This window comes from Apus apus, chromosome 15 (assembly GCF_020740795.1).
Source record: "Apus apus isolate bApuApu2 chromosome 15, bApuApu2.pri.cur, whole genome shotgun sequence".
Taxonomy (NCBI): domain Eukaryota; kingdom Metazoa; phylum Chordata; class Aves; order Apodiformes; family Apodidae; genus Apus; species Apus apus.
In genome coordinates this window covers 8,310,209-8,331,081 of record NC_067296.1, presented here as the reverse complement: position 1 = coordinate 8,331,081, position 20,873 = coordinate 8,310,209, and the positions used below count along the sequence as shown (strand labels likewise).

At 46.1% G+C, this 20,873-nt stretch overlaps 1 protein-coding gene across 1 annotated transcript; it reads left to right on the top strand.

Moving 5' to 3' along the window:
* The first annotated feature begins 355 nt into the window (after positions 1-355).
* On the top strand, positions 356-15,344 carry SALL4 (spalt like transcription factor 4). The gene is made up of 4 exons (XM_051633303.1): positions 356-536; positions 8,648-11,182; positions 11,845-12,152; positions 13,200-15,344. Exons 1-4 carry the CDS (start codon positions 467-469, stop codon positions 13,620-13,622), a joined length of 3,336 nt encoding a protein of 1,111 aa, XP_051489263.1. The 5' UTR covers positions 356-466; the 3' UTR covers positions 13,623-15,344.
* Positions 15,345-20,873: the final 5,529 nt, after the last annotated feature.

The following is a 20,873-nucleotide window of genomic DNA, read 5'->3' as shown; positions in this document are numbered from 1 at the left end:
AAAAAGAAAAAAGAAAAAAAAAGTCTTTAAAGCACAATATAAAAAGCGCAGGTGAGATAACAAGGGTATTGTCCCTCACCAGCCTGGAAAGTCGGGCTGCCGGCTTGTTTGTTTACTCTCAGAGCGGGCTCCTGCCCCCCCCCCCGCCGCTCGGGGGGCTCCCTGGGGGCGGCCCCGGCCCCGCTCGCCTTTGTCGCCCGCCCGGGCGGGCCGGGCCGGGCCAGGACTACATCGCCCAGCGTGCCCCGCTGCGCCCTGATCAATGGACCTTATTTGAATAATCTGTGAGCCCTTGGACTCAGGCCAATCAGCTGTCAGGGACCCATGATAAATCGCAATGCATTATTGATAATCATAATTACTCTGACATGCGCATTCCGCCCAATGGGGGTAATTTCCCAACTCTAGGAATTTGTTGTGAAGAGGAAAATAATTGCTACTATTTTGCTCCCGATGCTGGTGCACCATGTCGCGACGGAAGCAGGCGAAGCCCCAGCACATCAACTCCGAGGAGCAGCCCCCAGATGCTGCAAGTGGTAAGGCGCAAAGGCAGGCGCGGAGCCGCCGCGGGTCCCAACTTTCCTGATGCGCGGAGGAGGCGGCCGGGGCGGCGAGGGGCGCCCGCCGGGGGGCTTTTTCCACCCTCGTGCTTCACCCCCCGCTCTTTTCCCCCCCACGGGCGCTGCCAGGAGCCCGACCCACAACTCCCCGCAGACTTTTTGGGGCATTTCAATCCCCGCGCGTCCGCGGAGCTCCACCGCGGGGTTGTTCCGCGGGGCTGAGCCGGGGCACCAGCCCCACGGTATTGCCCGGGGGGGGGGCCCTGGGCTTTCGGCCGCTCCGGGGTGCAGCCCTGCGCGGAGCTGCCCGAAAGGTCCCTCGCTCTGCCCGGCTGGTGGCCCCCCAGTACCCCCCACCCCCCCACACACACACCTCCAGCCCGGTCCCGCGGAGCCTGCGGCGTCCACCGCGTAGGGAGCACGGGGCTGCGCCGGACCGTCCCTGCCGCGCTCGGGGTGCAACCTCATGGGAGGTGAACCCTAAAGCCTCTTGGGGGGGGGACTACAACACACAAACCCGGGGGAGGGGGGGGGGGGGGGGTTGGATTGCGAACAAGCTTTTCAGGGGTGGGAAATGACTCAAGTTTGGTGTCCCCGCTTTCTCTATTTAACACTTTATCGGTGGTTAGAATGAGGGGTTTGGTAGGGCTTTTAAAGGAAAAAAAAAAAAAGCGCTTGGACTATTTTTGTTGGAGATCACAATCGCCCTGGACCTTTTGTAGCTTGACCTCCAGCCATCTTTGATTTCCGACTTCCTAAAATAACTCCGGTGAGCTAATGTGGGGTGTGCGTGAGCGCTTTGTATTTGGGCGGTGTGGATTTTGCTCCCGCGAATCGCTGTCCCTTCTTTTAGGGGAGCTCGCAGCCCTTTGCCTTGGAGAGAGAAGACGAAAATAATAATTTGCGCTCAAATTAGCTCGGAGCTCCCTGTGGGGGAGTGTAGGGGAAGAAGGGGGTGGAGGGGGCACCCCCTTGCCGGTGTCTCCCAGGGGAGCGGGGAAAGGTCGGGGCTACCGCAGCGTGCCCCGGCTTTCCTCGACGGAGCAGCATCTCCCCGCGGGGGGGCTGGCGGTTCCCGTGGCTCCGGGGCGGCCTCCCCGCTCCCGCTATTAACGCCCTTGGTGCCGCGGAGGTGGGGAAGCTCCCGCGCTGCCCGTCCTGCACCAAAATGAGTGAAGTGAGGGGAAGGGCACGTCCTGGGTGGGGAAAGGGAGGCTGCCGGTGAGCTGATCTGGACTGAGTTTGTTAATGAGAGTTGTGGTCGTTGTGCCCAAACACCTCACTGTCCCCCAAGAACTTTCTTTGGGCTTTCTGCCTTTCTAAGACTTTTTTTGTTTGGTTTTGTGTGGGGGTTTTCCATCCCTAGAACTGATCAATACCAATGCACATTAGAGGAGCTGCTTATTGCCAACCCGCAGGAGGTTCGGGCTCTTAATTTTTTTTTTTTTTTCCCCTCCTCCCCCTTCTCTTCTTTGAGTCGAAATGTGCAATTGTTGGGTCCGGTTAATGGTGACTTAAGAAACAGCAAGCCGGCCAGAAGGCAATAAATCCCATGTTTAATGCATGACTGTTTTCCTTTGTGCATATGGTTAGGTTGGGGGATGGAGGTGATGTTTCCACATGTAAATCTCTGCCCACTGCTGGAAAGCCACCTCAGGGGCTGCGCTGAAACAAAAGGGTTAATCACTCCTGATGCGGCCTGCTCGGGGCGGGGGAGGTGTGCGGGGAGGGGAGGATCGCTACACTCCGTGCTCTCCGGGGCAATGGCCAGCTGGTTTTTTGTTGTTGTTGGGGCGCTTTTTTTTTTAATCATTATTATTATTTTCCTGTCCCCCTCCTCTCTTTAACAACAAAACCCTGGATGAAAATCCCCCCGGGAGCCGGGGCCGCGATTGCACGGGCAGGGTGGACTTGCCGAAGCTCTCGCCCCTTCGTGGGTGGAGTGTGTGTGGGGGATTCTCCTGCCTCCGACCGGGCTGTCTTTTGTGGGTCGGTGGCCGGAGATGGGGGGCGAGGTGTGGGGGGGGCCGGTGCCGCCGCGCGCCGCCCCGTGGCCGCGCTCCGCTGGGACCCTCCGGTGCGGCCCGGGGGGCATCGGTGGGGACCCCCGGGGAGCATCGGCCGGTGCCGATCCCCGCACTAAAGCCCTGTCCGTCGTCATCTCCGTTTTTGCTTTCGGAAATATAAAATTGTGGCTCCGGTGCCTGTTGTCGCCGGCAGATCTCCAAAATAGTCTTGGAGATAAGTCACCCGCTCCAGGTGTGCCCGTAAATTAACAAGTGATGAAGCTGCAGAGCGAAGTCGAAATAACCGCAGGGATTTCTCAGGGACATTATCGAGTGTATACATAATCGTAATAATAAAATCAAGCCCTTATCTCCTCTTTTGCAAGTGTTCCTTTTTTGGTAAAGCGATTTGGGACCCACCTCTGTGAACAATGCAGCGCGTTAAGAAACGGTTCTGCTAACCTGGTGATCAATTAACAGGTCAAAAAATCAGCAGGTGGTCACTGGAGAATAATGCTACATACTGAAAATTAGCATTTTCACAAAGGGGTTGAAAATGCCCATTGTGCTGGATTGCTGCCATTAAAAGTCTGATTCAATCTTAAAAATACAGTATCAAACTGCAGCTTTTTCTCGGGGTAAAATTGAAGATTTCCTTTCTTGAAGTGTTCGGTTCGTGTTTTGAGCTCTGCAGGCCTGGAGGGGGAGGGGGAGAGAGGTATTAAACGAGGAAAGCCAACTTTTGTGGCGGTTTTCTCCATTTTATTTTAATTTTAGGTATCCCGAAGCTCCCGTCGGTGGGGAAGGCTGGCCTGGCCGGCCGGGAGCCGCGGGCTGGGGTGGCATCCCCGGCCATGCCCGGGGCTGCAGAGCCGGGGTGTAGCAGCGGTGTGAAGGGTGCCTGGGAGCCGGGGGGGTGGGAGCAAGGGGGGAGCGATGCCCGGCTTGTTTTTCCTTTTACGTAAGTGAAACATTATATTGGTTGTAGTGATGAAGCCCTTTTGCTGGGCTCGGCGGCATGTGACGTTTTGACAGAGCTGCTGCTCTAACCTTTGCCTCCTCCTGCTTGCTGTGGGTGGTAAGTTGATGTCAGGCTTACAATTAGGACTCTCATGCAATTGACCTTGGCAGCGGGGTTTGTGCCGTTTAGCTGGGTCTTAAACACTGTACTAGTGTTAAGTGTGGTCCGGGGCCGCCGCCTTTACAGCTGCGGCGGTGGGAGGACCGACCGACCGACCGCCGCGGAGGCTCTGCCGCCGAGCAGGTAGGGCTGAGGGCGGCGGCCTCTCGAGCTGCTACTGGGGACAAAACTGCTTTTTTTTGTTTGTTTGTTTGTTTGTTTCCTTCTTTCTTCAGCCAGGCTCGGGATTTGCCCTGTGCTTAAAAACAGACATTATACTGCGTAGGCACTGGTTGGGGCTCAGGTGGATGCTGGGGGGCGAGGGGGCTGCGCGGGGCCGGCCCCGCCTGGCAGCACCGCCCGGGGCGGGGGGTTGGCGGGCAGGGCTGGGGCGGGAGCGGAGAGCGGGCCGTGAGTGCCCTCCACCGACCGCAGCGGGACGGGACGGGCCTCGGCCGGGCAGGTAACGCGCGGGGGGTTATAACGGGGCTTGTGACGGCAGCCTCACACTCGCGGGTGTTTCAAGCCCTTTGTATCTGCCCCAGAAGGGGGATGGAGCGGGGGCCTTGCTCTGCCGGCAGCAGCCAGTGCCGCTCATCTTTAACTTTTTCTTCATGTTTTAACACCTCTTTTTGCTCCTCAGAAGCGTTTTTACGCACGACAGTTTATTCTGTCCTTAGCCAGGTTTCTCTTGAATAGGCAGACAATCAATAGGGAGAATCGGTGGTTAGCACAGAACTTGAAGCCTTGAGATAGAAACGTGAAAGCACGTGAAATCCTAATGGTTAGCTGTGACACGTTTCTGGCTCATTCTTGGGTAGGGAAATGCTGTTGATAAACTCAACGCAGAAAACATGAAGGCCTGTGGAATATTTCTGTCAGTAAGCAGTCATGTATTTTTCTTAGGCGAGCAAGTGATTTTGTCATAGTTACAGTCAAAGAAAATGCATTAAATGGTGTTATAGTGAGAGAAGAAGGCAAATTTTGGACAGTTTATAAAGTTCTCGACGTCCTAACTTTGCAGTTGGGAACAGGAGAAAGAAAATCGGGGAAGCAACAAGGAGCTGACTGGCAGAGGTTTTCACGTCTAGGGCTGGAGTGGATGCTTTACTAATCCTTCACTAGTTAATGTGGAAGTGCACGGTTATGTTAATGTTAAAGAAGTTGAGCAAACGAAGTTTGTGAAAAAAGTAAGCTCACGAAAGGTATTAGACACTTGGGGGGGGGGGAGGATAGGCTTGAGTGCTGACCATTTTCTCCCATTTCAAGTGAGATATAATTTTATCATGGTTGACAAAAAAAGAAAAGCCCTCACTATTTGCTCAGATGAGTGGTAGACTAGCAGAGCACCTTTTCTGAAATCGCATCAAAACAGACGACTTACTTCACTCCTCTTTCATTGGTTCCCTTAAGAATAAATAATTTGAGCTGTGTGGATTTTATCAGCCTTCCTTGTCGATGACCGCCTTGTCCTACACAATAGTGAATTTTTTCCATCCATTTGCCCGTGATTCAATCTAACCCCCCTGCTGGGTTTACTGCATTCTTCTAACTTATTGGATAACTAGATGCTGAGAGATAACATTCCTGAAATTCGGGGGTGGGGAGATAAAAAAAAAAAACCACAGTAGAAGTCCTATCCCTGGGAAGCCTTTGGAGAGGGTTAAGTGAAGTGCACAGGGCTCTGCTCCTCGGCAAATCCTGGTACAGTGTGTGGACAGAGCTGGGAGGCAGGGAGGCTGCTTTGCAGAGAAACCCCACGTTTTCAGGCCATTAAGCTCATGTCAGTGAGAACTGCTGGGGGTGGGGGGCAGGGCAGTTTGGGGGTTTGAATAAATGAGGTGCTCTGATTGCAGGCACTTCGTGGTCCTGTGGGGCTGGGGAGAGGATGTAGCTTGAAATCAAGATGAAGAGCTTCAGAAAAGCTGTTGGGTTTTTTAAATAAACGGTAAATTGGTGGTCCTGGGTTGTTCCAGCTGCTATGCAGTAACCAAACATAGTGCTTCTGCTGACTGTATCTTAAAAAAAACCCACATTTTGATGTAGGGAAAGCTATTACACTCACTTTGGTGAGGGAAAAATAAGATGTAACTCTTTTCTACTCATCACGCAGCAAGTAGGTACAAGCTGGGAGTTGAATTTATTTGGAGTCCTGAGCTAATGCCTTACTGTCAGACAGGGGAACTGGAAACTGCACTGTGTGACAGTGGCAGTGAGACAGTGCAGGGGCAGGGCTGCTGACCTGCCTGCTGCTGCCAAACACAGGGGCCTTTAATTTAAGTTACCTCTGGAGCTCCTCAGAGTTGTGATAATCCGGAGCATAAGCTGTGCTGGAGTTTGGAAAAAGGGAGCTTTGAATTTCGTGTGTTCTGATATGGAAGACAATTGAAGGAACTATTAATTTATCTCATTTGCCTCCTCTTCATTGTCAGATGCTTAGAGTTAAAATTTGAGGACTTGTCTAGGTGTAGTTATGCTGGACTGTAGCATACAGGGTGAGCAGCAGTCTTTCATGCAGACATTTCTACTCCACGTGAAAAATTTTGCATGGCCACTGAAGGTGCAGACTGCAGCATGGACTGCATGTGCTCACAGGAGAGACTGGAAGGAAGAGCTTTTTGATTTCTGAAGTGAAACCTAAGGTTATTTTGCAACACGAGGAAATGGTCCCTAAATGGTAAAGGATTTGGAAAAGAGGTTTTGATGTCTTAGCCCATTCTGTGAAATACCTGTTGGGTGGATGGAAATAGTTAGGAAAGTAGTCAAGTAAAAGACCTCGGAGTGTACAGAGTCGTTATAGAAGCTTGTCTTCTTTCAACACCAGTGCTTGCTTTCCTCTTAATATCTGCTCAGATGCTCACAAAGATGAGTTTAAAAAATAGCTTCCATTCTTGATCTCAGTTGACCCTCTTTGTTAACCAAGTTTTGAATCATGTGCTTGTCTGCAGACTAAATTTCTCTGAATTTTTTTCCATAGAGTTAAATCAACTTTAGAGGCATCAATGTAATGATATTCAGGGTGGGAAATGCGTGCTAAACCTATGGTTTCACTCTTGTTTTCTTGACTTGTGGAGGTTGTTTGGACTGAAGGAGGGGAGGAAAAAGCCATTTAATTCTCCCTGTTTAGATGTGAGGACCCCAAATAGTTCTGATCACAGCTGTGCTGAGAACACCTTTCCTCCTTGTTCAAGGACTTGTAACCCTGCAGTGTATGTGATTAACTGAATTGGATACATAGATTTGGATTTATTGCTCTGCAGACCATAGCATAACAGGCCTCTGGTATTTGCATTTTTTAATTGTTTTTTTTTTGTTTGTTTGGTTGTTTTTTAAATACGTGCACGTTTTATCACTCAGCATTAAACAGGTGACATTTGATTTGTGAATATACATATAAAATACCCTTTTTAACCTAACAAATTTCAAGGTTTGCAATATCCTCCCTTTCTCATCTTTATACTACCTGAAACAGTCAATATGTTTGAGTTGTTCTTGGACATTCTTCGCCTCCACCCTGCCATGTACAGGATATACACATGTATCAGATGTGTGGTTCAGTTACACCTTTAAAATGAAAGCCACAAATGGCTCCTGTTCTTGCAGAGTAAGATGGTATGGGCTTGTAACGTGGAACAGGGGCTGAGCCCTGAGATGAGTTACTGGAGATGCAAGACCTGGATAGGAGAGTTCTCATACTTCAAATTGTCAGTTGTGGTGGAGGTCTGCAGCATGCCCTACTGGGTGTGTGGGAGGTGATGTGCTTGGTTATTGCACCCTTGTCACCAACCAAAATTGGACCAATTAATGTGAGTTACATTTCACCTGGTGGGAGCTGTAATACATCGCAGTCCTTCCCAATTCCCCCTCAGCTGTACAAGCCTCAGGTTTTACCTCCTGACCACTCCTGCCATGTGTGCTTGCCCTCCTCAAACTGGGTTCAAGTTTGTTGTTTGAGGGATGGCTACACTGAGCAAAAACATCCTGTTTTGATTTAGAATTTCTCTTAACCTCTCTTCCCGTTCTGCTGTTTCCCTGCATGATATGTTTTTTGTCCACATGCAAATCATGCTCAGTGTAATCTGTGGGGCACTGGTGGAGGAAGGGCAGGAGTGGACTTGCAGACCAGCTTTGTTTCCCTCCCCCTTCCTAAGAGTGGGTGAGTTGCAGATGCAGCTAAACAGGGTGTCCTGAGCGGGTCTAAAACAACGGAGTGTGTTTTGCAAGCAGGACTCGTTGCTTCACTATCTGATGTTCATCAGTACCAATGTAGGCTCATACCCCCTGTTCGTGGGGCTCTGTAAGTTAAAAATCTTCTCGTTACCACCGTGGCTTTTTAGAGGTAGTTTTTCATGTGCATATGCTTTTGAAGTATTTAAAAACTAATGCTGGACTTAGTTTTGCTTTTGTCAGCCCTCTTTGGTAGTAATTGCTTCCATAGCGGCGGAGTGAAAGTCGTTCAGTAGATCAGTGTACAATTAAGGACTGCTCTGAAGTTCCTGTGCTAACAATTTTGCATCAATTTCTGCAAGATGGTTAACAAAGCATTACTAACTGAAGTGTAAACACAAAGTAAGTTTATGTGATGTTTTACTCAGTGTTACGATGCTTTCTCTGTCTTCCTTGGGTCGTGTTCCTTTTAAGCTGTTTTGCAGGTGCAAGCTGCCTTGCTGCTCTCTTCCCTCTTTACCTCTAATATCGGGATTTGCGATAAACCTCTTCCCTTTAGGCCCTTTGAGATTCCTTTTGTATTACTGTTTTTATTGAAACATAACTGAGATGCAGATTTCTTTGGGGCTGCAAATGAATTGGCACCAAAGAGCAGGACTTAGATAAATCTGCAAACTTGATTACAGTGTCTTGTATCTTTCACTTGCAATTCAGGTGAAGTTGGTGATCTTAAGAATAGCTAGATTTAGACTTGAGTGTTTCCTAGTAGTAATGTGACTTTCTTTTATTTTAAGGGAGTCCACAAGACGTCCCAGGTGACGGAGATGGTGAAATGAGTTCCAAAAGGTGCCGCATGGAAGAAACTAAAATCTGTGAGAAATGCTGTGCAGAATTCTTTGATCTCTCTGAATTTCTTGAGCATAAGAAAAATTGCACTAAAAATCCACCTGTTCTAATAATGAATGACAGTGAGGGAACAGTACCCCCTGAAAGCTTCTCTGAAGCTTCTCTAGGGAGCTTTCCAAGTGATCGCATGGATAGCAGGACACGCAAGGACATTCAGGCAAAGAGCTGCACTGGTTCTATGGAAAAGAGAGATGGAAAAATGGATGCTGAATCTGTAGGAGGAATGTACCTTAAAATAGAACCCCCCGTCACGCCTGCAGCTCCTGGGCTAAGCTATCTACCAAAATCCAAAGTACCAAACACTAATGTGACTTTGCAGACGATACGCGGCACTAAAGTGGCTGTGAACCAGCGGACCTCTGATGCCATCTCATCTTCAGCAGCCAGTTTCAATGCTATCCCCATGATCCTGGAGCAGCTTGTGTGTTTGCAGCAGCAGCAACTCCAGCAAATTCAGTTGACGGAGCAGATTCGCATTCAGATTGCCATGATGGCTCCCCATGCCCTGCATCCTTCTATAGCAGCTGCTACTGACCCCCTAAAAGCTCTGGGTGCTCACATGTCTCAGCAGCTGTCGGCTGCTGTTGCTTTAATTGGACAAAAAGCTGGAAGCCAGAGCCTATCACTGGAATCCTTGAAGCAAGGAAAACTACCTCATTCTAACACTGGTGTTGCAGCCGCCAGCTCGCTGGCTGCTGGGCTCTCCTCCTCCTTCCCCTTGAAGCCAGAGGCAAGCAGAAGCCTCCCTGGCTCCATTTCTCGGTTTCCGAATCCTTTGCTACCTCACTCCTCCAACTCTGTCATCTTCCAAAATCCACTTTCAGCCGTTTCTTCTGTAATAGATTCCTCAAAGAAGGGGAAAGGAAAACCTCCCAACATCAGCGTGTCTGAAAGCAAACCGAACGCCGAGGAGCCGTTCTTCAAACACAAGTGTAAATTCTGTGGAAAAGTGTTTGGCAATGACAGTGCCCTGCAGATTCACCTCCGTTCCCACACCGGGGAAAGGCCCTACAAGTGTAACATTTGTGCTAACCGCTTCACAACCAAAGGAAACCTTAAAGTGCATTTTCAGCGTCACAAAGACAAATACCCCCACATAAAGATGAATCCTTACCCGGTTCCTGAGCACCTGGACAATGTTCCCACTAGCACTGGAATTCCGTATGGGATGTCTGTGCCACTGGATGAGTCTAACCTAGTTGTGGATAGCAAACCTCTCCTAACAACCCTGCCTACCTCTACAGCCACCAGTGCACCTCAGACCATCTCCGACCTAGCAGGCATTAAGGAGGCTCTCCCTGGTACCTTTTCAAGTGACCTGCAGTCAAGGCCTTCTCCAGAAAGTGAGGGTGGCTCCTCCTCATCAGGAGCAGTCGGTCATGAATCAGGAACAGAGCAGAGCTTGAGTTCACCACAAGCTGCCTGCAGTGTGAGCATCTTCCATGTAAGTGGGTCAAACGAGCAAGGCTCAGAAACATCAAAGCTTCAGCAACTGGTCGAAAATATCGACAAATCCACTGCAGACCCCAACGAGTGTCTGATCTGTCACAGAGTGCTGAGTTGCCAGAGTTCACTCAAAATGCATTATCGTACTCACACTGGAGAGAGACCATTCAAGTGTAAAATCTGTGGTCGTGCCTTCTCCACTAAAGGGAACCTTAAAACTCATTATGGTGTCCACCGGGCCAATACTCCTTTGAAGATGCAACATTCATGTCCTATTTGCCAGAAGAAGTTTACAAATGCAGTTGTGTTGCAGCAGCATATCCGCATGCATATGGGGGGACAAATACCCAATACACCAATGCCAGAAAACACTTGTGACAATACTGATGTGGATCCTACTGTGGCTGAGAAGAATGGAGACATCAGTCGTCCAGATGAGACTGTAGAAAGCATAGAGATGGAAGAGGACCTGGACTCTCAGGATGGCCCTAGGAGTTCTTCAAAACCTCCTCCTCTGTATGATGCACAATCAGAATCTCCAGCCGCAGCAGCCACCTTTTCTGGTATTACAGCACTGGAGAATCAAATGAAGATTGTCAACTCTGCTTTGAACTTGCAGCGGCAAAGCAGCTTGAAGTCTAGTGACAATGGCTCAGCAGAAAGTGATGGCATGACAAATGATTCATCTTCCGTGGCAGGAGATCCAGATTATCAGAATGGCAGGAGTCCTGCTGCCTCTGAGTCTGCGTCGGTTCAGGCTCTGTCCCCAGCCAACAGCCAGGCTGAGAGCATAAGGTCAAAGTCACCTAGCTTCAGCAATCAAGAAGATACAGGCACAGGAAGTAAATCAGAGGGTCCTGAGAATGCTTCTACAGATATGGAAGGGGTCATTGGTGCTTTGGATTTAACTTACGGCAACATTGGTCGAAAGGTCATTAAAGAAGAACCTGGGTTACACTTTTCAAATGGAGAATATGGTGAGTAATATGAAATGCCAGCAATCACTTTGAGATGGGGTGGTAGGACTGGAGGAAGCCCATCGCTAAAAAGACCCAACAGAAGTCAAAACCTTCTCAGCTTTCTCATCTTCTTTCTCCTCTGTTAATCTAGGGACATATGCCCTGTAAAGTTTTGCTGACTCAGTCAGGCTCAAAATTCCAGGGCTTTTAGGTACTGTTCTCTCCTGCAAGGGGGTGGAGCAGAAAGGTCCTTAAAATAAATAGACCCTATGCACTTATTATTGTTCATGGGCTCACCCAGTACCTCCCTGTAGCTCTCCAGAGACATGTTTCTGTTTCGTGGGTAACTGCTTAACCCAAGAATGTGACATTAAAACTTTGGAGTCTTTTGAGGGGTTTTTTAGCTCTTTAGCATTGAGGCTAGTGTTGATGTCGATTTGATCAGAAAGTGAGACTTTCTAACTCATAAATCACCAACACCAATAGGGATGAACTGATTTATTTCAGAGCATCCTAGCAAGTGTAATAGCAGCTCTACCATGTGGCTTTGGAGGGCTTTGCAGGCATACTCTTCAGGCACATGCAGCTCCAAAGGCAAAAGGCCTCTGGTATCTTAGCCAGATTTAAACTTGAAAGCAGAAGGGTTTTGGGATAAATGTTTTTCTTCGCTTTCTTTCCAGGTCGAAGTAGTATTCCAGCTGCTTTTGTCAGAGCCCCACCAGCCCTCATAAAAATGGAGATGCCCAGTGAGCGTCCCATTAGCACTAGCCATTTCATTGGCCCACCAGCTCTCTCCCCTGGTGTTGCCCCTCTCCTCGTGCCACGGCCGAAATTCTGCCGTCCCGCCAAACAGCACATCTGCACTACATGTGGGAAGAACTTCTCCTCTGCCAGTGCCCTTCAGATTCATGAACGGACCCACACTGGTGAAAAGCCATTTGCCTGCACCATCTGTGGGAGAGCCTTTACAACAAAAGGAAACCTGAAGGTAACTAATCTCTTAGGTTGTGATCTCCTTTGTCAGGGAAAGTCATACCAGGGAGGGAAAGACTATTGCTAATATTTTTTCTGCCTTTAGGGACAACTTTGATTTTCTTTTAGTTTCTCAAATAGTTATTTTTTACTTTGGTCTCTCCTTCCTGAGTTTCTTTACTTGCTAAAAAGTGTACTGACATCGCCCACAGAAGTCTTTGCTACGGTCTTTGTCCTTGGCTTTCTTTTTTGGATAGGAGGGAAGGCTTAGCCCTTACTAAGCAGATTGTTTATTTTCATTTGCATTTGGATGTGTCAAGACCTAAACATTTCATAGACTGAATGCTACAAAGTGATGTCTACAGTATGTTCTCTGTACTGCATTGCTTAAAACGCCGTGCAGGACAAAAAATCCTGAGATGGCACAATGTACTTGGGGATTGTGTCTAAGCACTTGCTGAAGTGCTGCCAGTCTCTTCTTACTGTCAGATTATTCCATTTACCCTGTAAGGTACTTGCAGCTCCCTCACTCACAGAGGCTTCTCACTTCCCATGAGAACCTCTTCAGCCTCTTCAGTCCTTTTGCATAAATGCTGATGGAGAGGGAAAATACTCTGCAGTTTGTGAACAGACACTTCCTGGAAGCACTAGTAGTATGTTTGTGGTGTGGAAGGGTAACCTTTCTTCTAAATTCCTTGGTGAGTTTTTTCTGCATTAACTTTTTTTTTCAGTGTAGTCTGTTCACATAAAAGAATGTGGCTTTTTTTTTTTTTTGAGGGGGGGAAAGGGGCATCTTTGCCAGCACCACATATTGTGTAAAAACCCAGTCCTGCAAACACTTCAGCAGCAGGCTCTAGAGAGCCATGGTGGTGTCAGGCAGAATGACTCTCATATGCCTAAAAGAGAACAAAGACAAGAACTCTCCAGTGTAAATGCTTACCTGAATGCACATGGAGCATGCACAAGTTCTTTTGAGCAACCTGGCTGTAAGCAAAGTAGAACTTGGGTGTACCATAAAAGTACGGCAATATTAATGATCCTCTACCTTTTTCCCCTCTGGAAGGTCCATGTAGGAACTCACATGTGGAATAACTCTGCCAGGCGGGGAAGAAGGCTTTCGATTGATAACCCCATGGCTCTGCTGGGGAGTGATCCCAAGAAGGTATCAGAAATGTTTCCAAAGGATATGATGCCTCCTTCAGTGAGCATTGACCCCACTGTATGGAACCAGTATGCAGCAGTACTCAGCAATGGGATAGCGATGAAGACCAACGAGATCTCGGTGATCCAGAGCGGTGGCTTATCTACCCTTCCCGTCACCATTGGGGGTGGTTCAGCAATAAATACAGCTACGGTCTCCAAAATTGATGGGACCCAGTCTGGGACTGGATCTGACACGGAGAAGGCCAGTGGTGCTGCTGCAGACAATGTGCCAAAACACCAGTTCCCTCACTTCATGGAGGAGAACAAAATTGCTGTTAGTTAAAAACTCTAGTGAAGTTGACGTACAGAAAGAACAAATATATATATACACAAACATATATTTTTAAGAGATTCCACTTCAGCCTCCTATTTTCCTATTGACGTGCAAATGATTTTATGGTTGTCTTTGTAAGAGTTGCCCAGAGTACAATCATGATATTGCTTTGCAAATAGTAAATAAGAATAGGATTTCCTTCTATTTGGAAAGATGCGGGTCTTGCAAAGTAGTTCTTACGTGTGACTTTAATGTGTACAGCCTTACAGAAGTTTCTACAACTTGAAGTTCCAAAGGTTAAGAATATTTACCTCTTTGTTTAGAGTGAAATACTTGGGGGTTTTGAATAGAGTGGAAGCAACCTACTGTTGATGGAAAAGCTTCTATTTACTGATGAGAAATTAAAACTATTAATGCGGGTAAATATCCTAGAATGTCTGCCACCCTCTTAGAAATAGTTTTTCTGTTTGGATTTTTGGCTCTGAGTGGTTTCTGAATGTAACTTTTACTATAATGGCTATAAAAACTACATTTTTTTTAAATTTCCTATTTTGCCTCCGAAGTTCTACAACAAGAAAGTTGCTGTTTTTCTTTTAATTACTGCTCCTAAGGAATTAATCATCTGTCTTGTTGACTGCTGCTTATTTAATACTAGTATTAGAACAGTCATTCTAGTATAGTGCCAAAATTCCTACTTCCAAAGATGTGCAGTTTTTCCTAGATGTTTTATTTCAATACCGAGAGCCCCAAATAAGCATGGGTGGGTATGTATATACTTTTTTTTTTTTTCCTCTCTTGAAAGGGAAGACTTGCCTTAGGAAGTCAGGTCTAAAAGCTCTGCAAGGAATCTCAGGTGACTGTTGCAATTGGGCATGGGAACTGGTTTCCTTAGCAAGAGACTTTTTTTTTTTTTTTTCATTTGGGTAATTTAGAAGATCAGTCTGTGTAAACCTGTATTTAAATATGAAGTATTCATGCTTAGGTTAAATGTTTTGTGGGTTTTTGGATGACATTCCTACTCTGGTCATTAAGTTTCTTGGTAGTCTGTGAACTTGCATTCTACCCAAATGGTAATTAATGATCCTTGTGTGTTGTATGAAGGTTGCTGGGATGGTCATCTGGATTCTAAGTTATCTACCTCATTTTTTTTTCCTTTTGTAGTTGTAGTGTCTATTTTTCTATTAATGACCACTGTAATGAACTGAGATTCGAGCAGATGCTTCCATGCACTATCTGAAACCAAAACCTGATGTATTAGTGGAAGCACCTGAAGATTTACTGGACTGACCTTTCACTCTTCTTCAAATGTCTGCTGGAACTGTATGTGTAATGGGATCTAAACCAGACTGGAATGTGACCATTTGGTATGGAAGGACTGAATAGTGGACAGAAGTCTAGTTGTTGACTGCAGGAAATCTTCAAGTCCAGTCTCCTTTGTGGAAGGCCCCAAAAATGCAGATTACCAAAAGTTTGTGTAATGTTGTTGCACCTGATTCTTGCTTATGATCTCTGTATGCCGAGTTGTGCCTTTCCTGCTGGACTTGTAAGAACATACCAGTACCTGTTTACACTGTAAAATGGATATTGTTACAAAGACCATGCAAAAGGCATCCCAACTGTCAAGTTTCTGCATTGTGAATGTATGACTTTTAAGAACTCTGTAGTTTTGAGTATCTACTGCTGCGTTTCTGTTGACGTTTTGAGAATAAATTTTGGGATGGCTTTTTCACACTTTAGTGCTTTAATTTTTCTGGCAAAGCTTTTGTGTCCTGAAGAGCAAGGTAAAGAGGCAGCACGCTGTCTCACTCCAGTGACTTCCTAAATCCATGATCTAGGGTTATGCTTTACTTTGGTACTTAAAATAACAAGCTAGGTAGCATTGCAGGAGCCTCTAGATCAGTTTCTTGGGAACTGTTGGGGTTTGATACAGGGACTGGCATGTGCCAGGGATGTTGATTCCCACACTAAAATGAATGACAGTAACATGTGTAAGTAATTCCTGCACTGTCATCACCCTAGAAAGAGAAAGGAATACAAAATTGTCCAGTTGCCAGTGCCTGAAGATGCTGGCTGCATAGAAAAATTAGAAATAACTTCCCCTAAAAAGCAAAACAAAACAGTTCTGAAAGCAGCCCTGATAGAAAAGAGAAGTGTTGAGGTTCTGATACTCACAACCTAAACTAGCAAATATATTTTGCACTTGAGAGGTAACAGTGGAGTAAAATGGTGCACAACCAGTGTTCCCTTAAGGTGCATCCTTCCACCATAGGTGCTGTCTGATGGTGGTGCCCCTTGCATGAGGCTCAGAGGTGTGAGGTCATGCAGGAAGGTGGGCAAAATAAACATAGGAGCAGAAGGAAGGGTAACAACACAGGGTGGATGGGTGGGTTGGTAGAAAGCATACAAGACTAGTCTACGTAGAGAATGCAGTTGTTTAAAAGCAGCACTATAGTTCCACGAGAAAATACTTGGTGCAAGAGAAGCTGTGACCCTTCTCTGCTCAGGGAATTGCAATCTGAACTGCAATGGATGAGGTGTACAGCAAGAGCTCTCTCAGTAGTGATAAGTAAAACTAAATGCTTGTGCCAGCATGGATATTGTTCTAAACCACTGAGCTGATAACCTGCTTTGACAGCAGAGTTGCTCTGGGTGCCTGGATGGGCTTGCTTTGCTGCCAGAGCTGCTGCTCTGTCCCTTCAGACTTTGGGCTGGATTTCTGGCTGGTTTCTTATACCAGTTGTGCTGGGCACCCCGCACAGGATATGCCGAACTAACTCAAACAGCACTAGGAACTATGTGATGTGAAAGAGGACATGTTGGGTTTTGCAGGAGAGGTGGATCACATCTAAAGGTCTGTCCTAACTGGGAAAGTTGCTCTCCCACTATAGGCCAGCCATGGGTATTGTGAAAAAGTGGCTGCAAAAGCACCTGTGATAACAAGCCTGCTCTCCACTGACTATACCAAGAAAATATGCAGCAGGAAATGAGCAGTTTTGCTAGCAAGAAGTAAAACAAAACCTTGGTAGTATCTGTTGATGTCTCCTCACCCAAACAGCTCCTGCAGCATTGAGTTACTCGGGGGAATCAGGTAGGCACAGCTAGAGTGTGTCTTTGCCAAGGAAACGGCAATGAAAATAACATGATGGGACTTGGCACAGAGTCACTGCAAGGCTTTACTGTCTGGGCCATGATGTCAGGATCTTTTCTGTGCCCAAAGCTGTATCTTGCAGCTCAGTGATAAGGCAGCTCCAAGCTGGAGCATAGCAGGATCCCTAGCCAAGCTGCTGTGGGCAAGTCATGGATCTTACCACAATACTTGAAGAATGGGTAGGACCTATCTGACTACTGTCCTTGCAGCAGAAAGCAGGCTGTGCCATAGGGCTGTTTCTGCTGGAGGTAGCTCTGGGGGAGGACTGTGTTTTCAAAGCAAGCAGGACTGGGAATTACCTGCTCTCCTGTGTACGAGAGCTGAACCAACACCTTCTGAAACTCAATGTGGTGAAACTCACCACACTGGCCAGTGTGTACAGTTTACAGTAACATTGCATCTTAACAATTGAAAATGCTGATTCTCTTCTTCGCTATGCTGAGGTAAATTGGGAATAAGTTTACCGAAGCTAATATAGCTACATTGGTGTGAAAGCAGAAGTGAGCATGGTATGTGCACTGTCTGTGCTCATTAGCCTCTCTTCTTGCCTAAAGGACTCTCCTGTTCTTACTTGTTATTGCTTCATTTGCTCATTGCGTAGAGGATTTGCCCAGGCTGTTGCTTTTGTGCAAGTAGCATATTTACTTGCATGACCTAAGGTAAAGGCTGTTTTACTTAAAATGTTGAATTTGAACTTAGAAGTTGCATTGCTTAAATAAATAAAATAAAATAAAAATAATTAAAAGTGCATTAGGTTTACCTTAATGTATTAGCTCTATTTCTCTAAATAAACATTTATCTTAACTGATCCTTTCTGTTCAAAACTTACCAAAAAATCAATGGGAACTTGGAGGAGTGAGCTTGTGTGAAAATCATGTAGATAATGAGCTCTCAGGACTGAGCTCAGTGAGGCTGATTGCCTTTGCAACAGCTGGCAGCAGGGAGGTGAGAGCCTTCCCAGGGCTGCTGAGAAGTACAGCCTGGAGGAAAGTGTAAATGACCACTGAGCTTCGATCTGCACAGCTGAAAGAATTTGGCTGAGATGCTTGAGCTGATGGGAGGCCAGAGAGAAGCTGAAACAGAGGAAAAGGGATGAGTACTGCATTACTTTTAATTTTTTTCTGTTGAAAACCATTGTGCTTGCTTTTGGGTTTGCAGGACATGTGGAGTCAGGAAAGATGATGGCTTCTATTTGCAAAATAACAATTTAGGCAGAAAGTCTTTTTAGTATCTGTGTGACTCCATGAGATTACTGCTTACGGTGCTGAGGCCTTCCCAGTCCCTTCTTGTGTTGTGGTGCTCAGATCAGAGGGCTCTCCCCTGCACTTGCTTCCACAACCTCCCTGCTCCCCAGTGGGTGCTCTACATCAGCGTGGTGTTGGTAAGCACTGGACTCACTTGTGTTTGACTTCAGTTTACATTCACTGCTGACTTAGAAAAGCATCTGTCTGGACACAGCAGGACAGGAAACATAACTTGGGAAGCAGAGAAAATAACTGGCAATTACACACTCCTGCCTCTTATAATATCTCTTTAATTTCATATTCTCCATTTCATTATAAAATCTTCTATTTTCTGATTACTTAGGTCCCTAAAGTTCAGCATGAATCCAGGTAATGTGCTGATTTGTGGTACCTCAATCTCTGTTTGTATTAGAAGTACTCCACCAGATCTGGAAAAAAATCAGATTTCTTCATTATCTATTATTCTGTTCCCCCATAAATTCTTTCAGCCTTAACTGACAAAATAACGACTTTATGTAGGGGGGGGGGTGTGTTTGATAAAATTTGCAAATATAAAATGTGTAACAAATACCAATTTATTCTCAGTTTATTGCTTTACATTTTTTTAATCACACCCATGGGATAACAGCAAAGTAATTTAAAGAGCGAACAAAAATATGAGGTTTTGTCTAGAAACCTGTACCTTTTTCTTTCTTAATTTCTTATAGTTGACAGCTGTCCTAGAGGAATGACAGTTTGACTATCATTGTTTCGGAAATTGTACTGAAAGGTTGTTTTCTTCTTGATCTGCAACATATAATTGTGTGAGGAAGAAAATGATCCTATACAAATACTGCACTTCCTCAGATCAACATGAAAAGTATCTGCTCTGAAACTTCATTATGGGAATGCCAAATGTTCTCTCAATAATGGAGCCTATGGCAGTATGAGCTTTATAGTAGTTTCCCTTAGCAAGTGATGATGGATTTATGGAGGGCTTCATTAAATATAGGCTTAAAGGATATCCGCTATCGCCCACTTGTCACAAGAAAAAACTCTATCAAAGCCATCCGTGCAGATCAGAGATGCAGGTGTTAACAGTGCGTTATAATCTGGTAGTGTTTAACTCGCCCATTAATTGCAGTGGTCTTGTCTGAGTTCAGAGGTTTAAAAGATAAATTAAAAAGATAAATGCATCTCCTGTAGGCTTGGGGCACGTGTGCAATGACACCACAGAGCTAATGATTCCTGCTTCACCATCCCAGTTGCTGTTTGCATTTCTCTAACTGAAAAGCTCCTCACCAGCAATGATTCCATGTGCACAGCCTCTAAGCCCCAGGAATGGGCAGCTTTGGCACACTTGCTCTTATTTTGAGGGACTGGATGTCATAGTCTGAGCCTGTTTCAGTACTGCCTTGAGAAAGATGTTTCACTGCACCTAGCCCACCTCTCTCCTTGTCATTTCTGGGTGAGAGTCAGTAGCACAGGGGAATAACGCGGCATGCGAGGCTGCCCGCTGCACAGTTACTGCATGATTGCCAGCTTCCAAGCCCTTAGCAACCAAATCCCTACTCCTGCACACTCCTTTTCCTTACAAATGGTGTAGCTGCAAACACAGCTCTGAAATAAAGCTCAAAAAAACATGTGCAATGGGCTACATTTTCAGGCAAAGAATGTGCACCCTGGTATTTGTAAAACATGCACTTATGAAAGCAGATAATAACAAGTACAAAGAATGATGTCACAACATGAATTGCCTGTGGAATTATAAACATTTTGTGCAACCAGTTACACACCTATAGTCTGAGCCATCTCCGTAGAGGTCAGAAATATCCATAATTTGATACTCACGTTTCAGGAAAAAGAAATCAACAAGGTAAGCAGAACCTAATGCAGTTCCAAAATTGAGTTGATCTTCTAGCATATAAAAAGTCAAACAGAATATTATTATTATGACCTTCTACAGTGTTTATTGGGCAAAAACACTGGAGTCCTAGGCTTAAAACCCCTCAATTATTTATTTAGTAGCACAACTAAAATGGAAGAAAATTTATAGCATACTGTGCTAAATAGGTAATGAGTACAATTTGCAAGTGCATTGTCAAAACCACCATCCATTGTTTGAGTGGGAAACTGGCACTAGGGCTTGCTCCTTGGAGGAATGTAGGCATATCCTGAAAATATGGTTTATTTACATGTTCTTTAATCAGTGGAGCTTAGAGACCTGAGTGTATTTGAGGATCAGTGAAACACATTGGAAGACATCATCTGTGGGTGTGAAGCTGGTGTCCCAGGAAGAGAGAAGGAGGCAAAGCCCTGGGTATGGTGCAGGGGGTGGTCTCTGTAACACAGAAAAGCAATGAAGAAGTGGGGGAGAACAGCAAAAAAAAGACTGGGCAGGAAGGCTTGCTTCCAATCACTGGCAATCACTATGGTAAAGGCTCACAGACATGGAAACTTCTGGTTTGATTCAGGCACCCTGCCAGCCAGTTGTGTCCACAGGCTGTGCCTTGCCAGATTGAACTGTCACTTGATTTCGCAAACTTGAATGGCAGACGTGAAGAGACTCGTGGCTATACAGTGCATCACACCCAACCCTGCTTGCCAAACAAGTGTGCTTGTGCTGCCTGCTCTGGGAGAAGATATTAAATCATTCCAAGCAACAACCTGGTAGTTTTGTACAAACCTTTGCATTAAAAATGGGGTCTCAACTTTGAACTTGCCAATAAACATTTTTTCATTTTGCAATGGGTTCCATAATGTGCAGTGTTGAAAACATTGACAGCATTTGATAAACTCCCTACAGGCCAGCCTCAGAGGAGGCCAAGTGGTCCAGAACTGGTTCTATGACAAATCATCTGGGGGGCAGGGGAAGCAGGGAGAGGAATA

Bases quoted from the DNA above. Each gene is read 5' to 3' on its own strand.
- SALL4 (XM_051633303.1), top strand. From the start codon at position 467: ATGTCGCGACGGAAGCAGGCGAAGCCCCAGCACATCAACTCCGAGGAG. The intron at 537-8,647 runs GTAAGGCGCAAA...TTTTATTTTAAG, and splicing joins GCCCCCAGATGCTGCAAGTG to GGAGTCCACAAGACGTCCCA. The intron at 12,153-13,199 runs GTAACTAATCTC...CCCCTCTGGAAG, and splicing joins CAACAAAAGGAAACCTGAAG to GTCCATGTAGGAACTCACAT.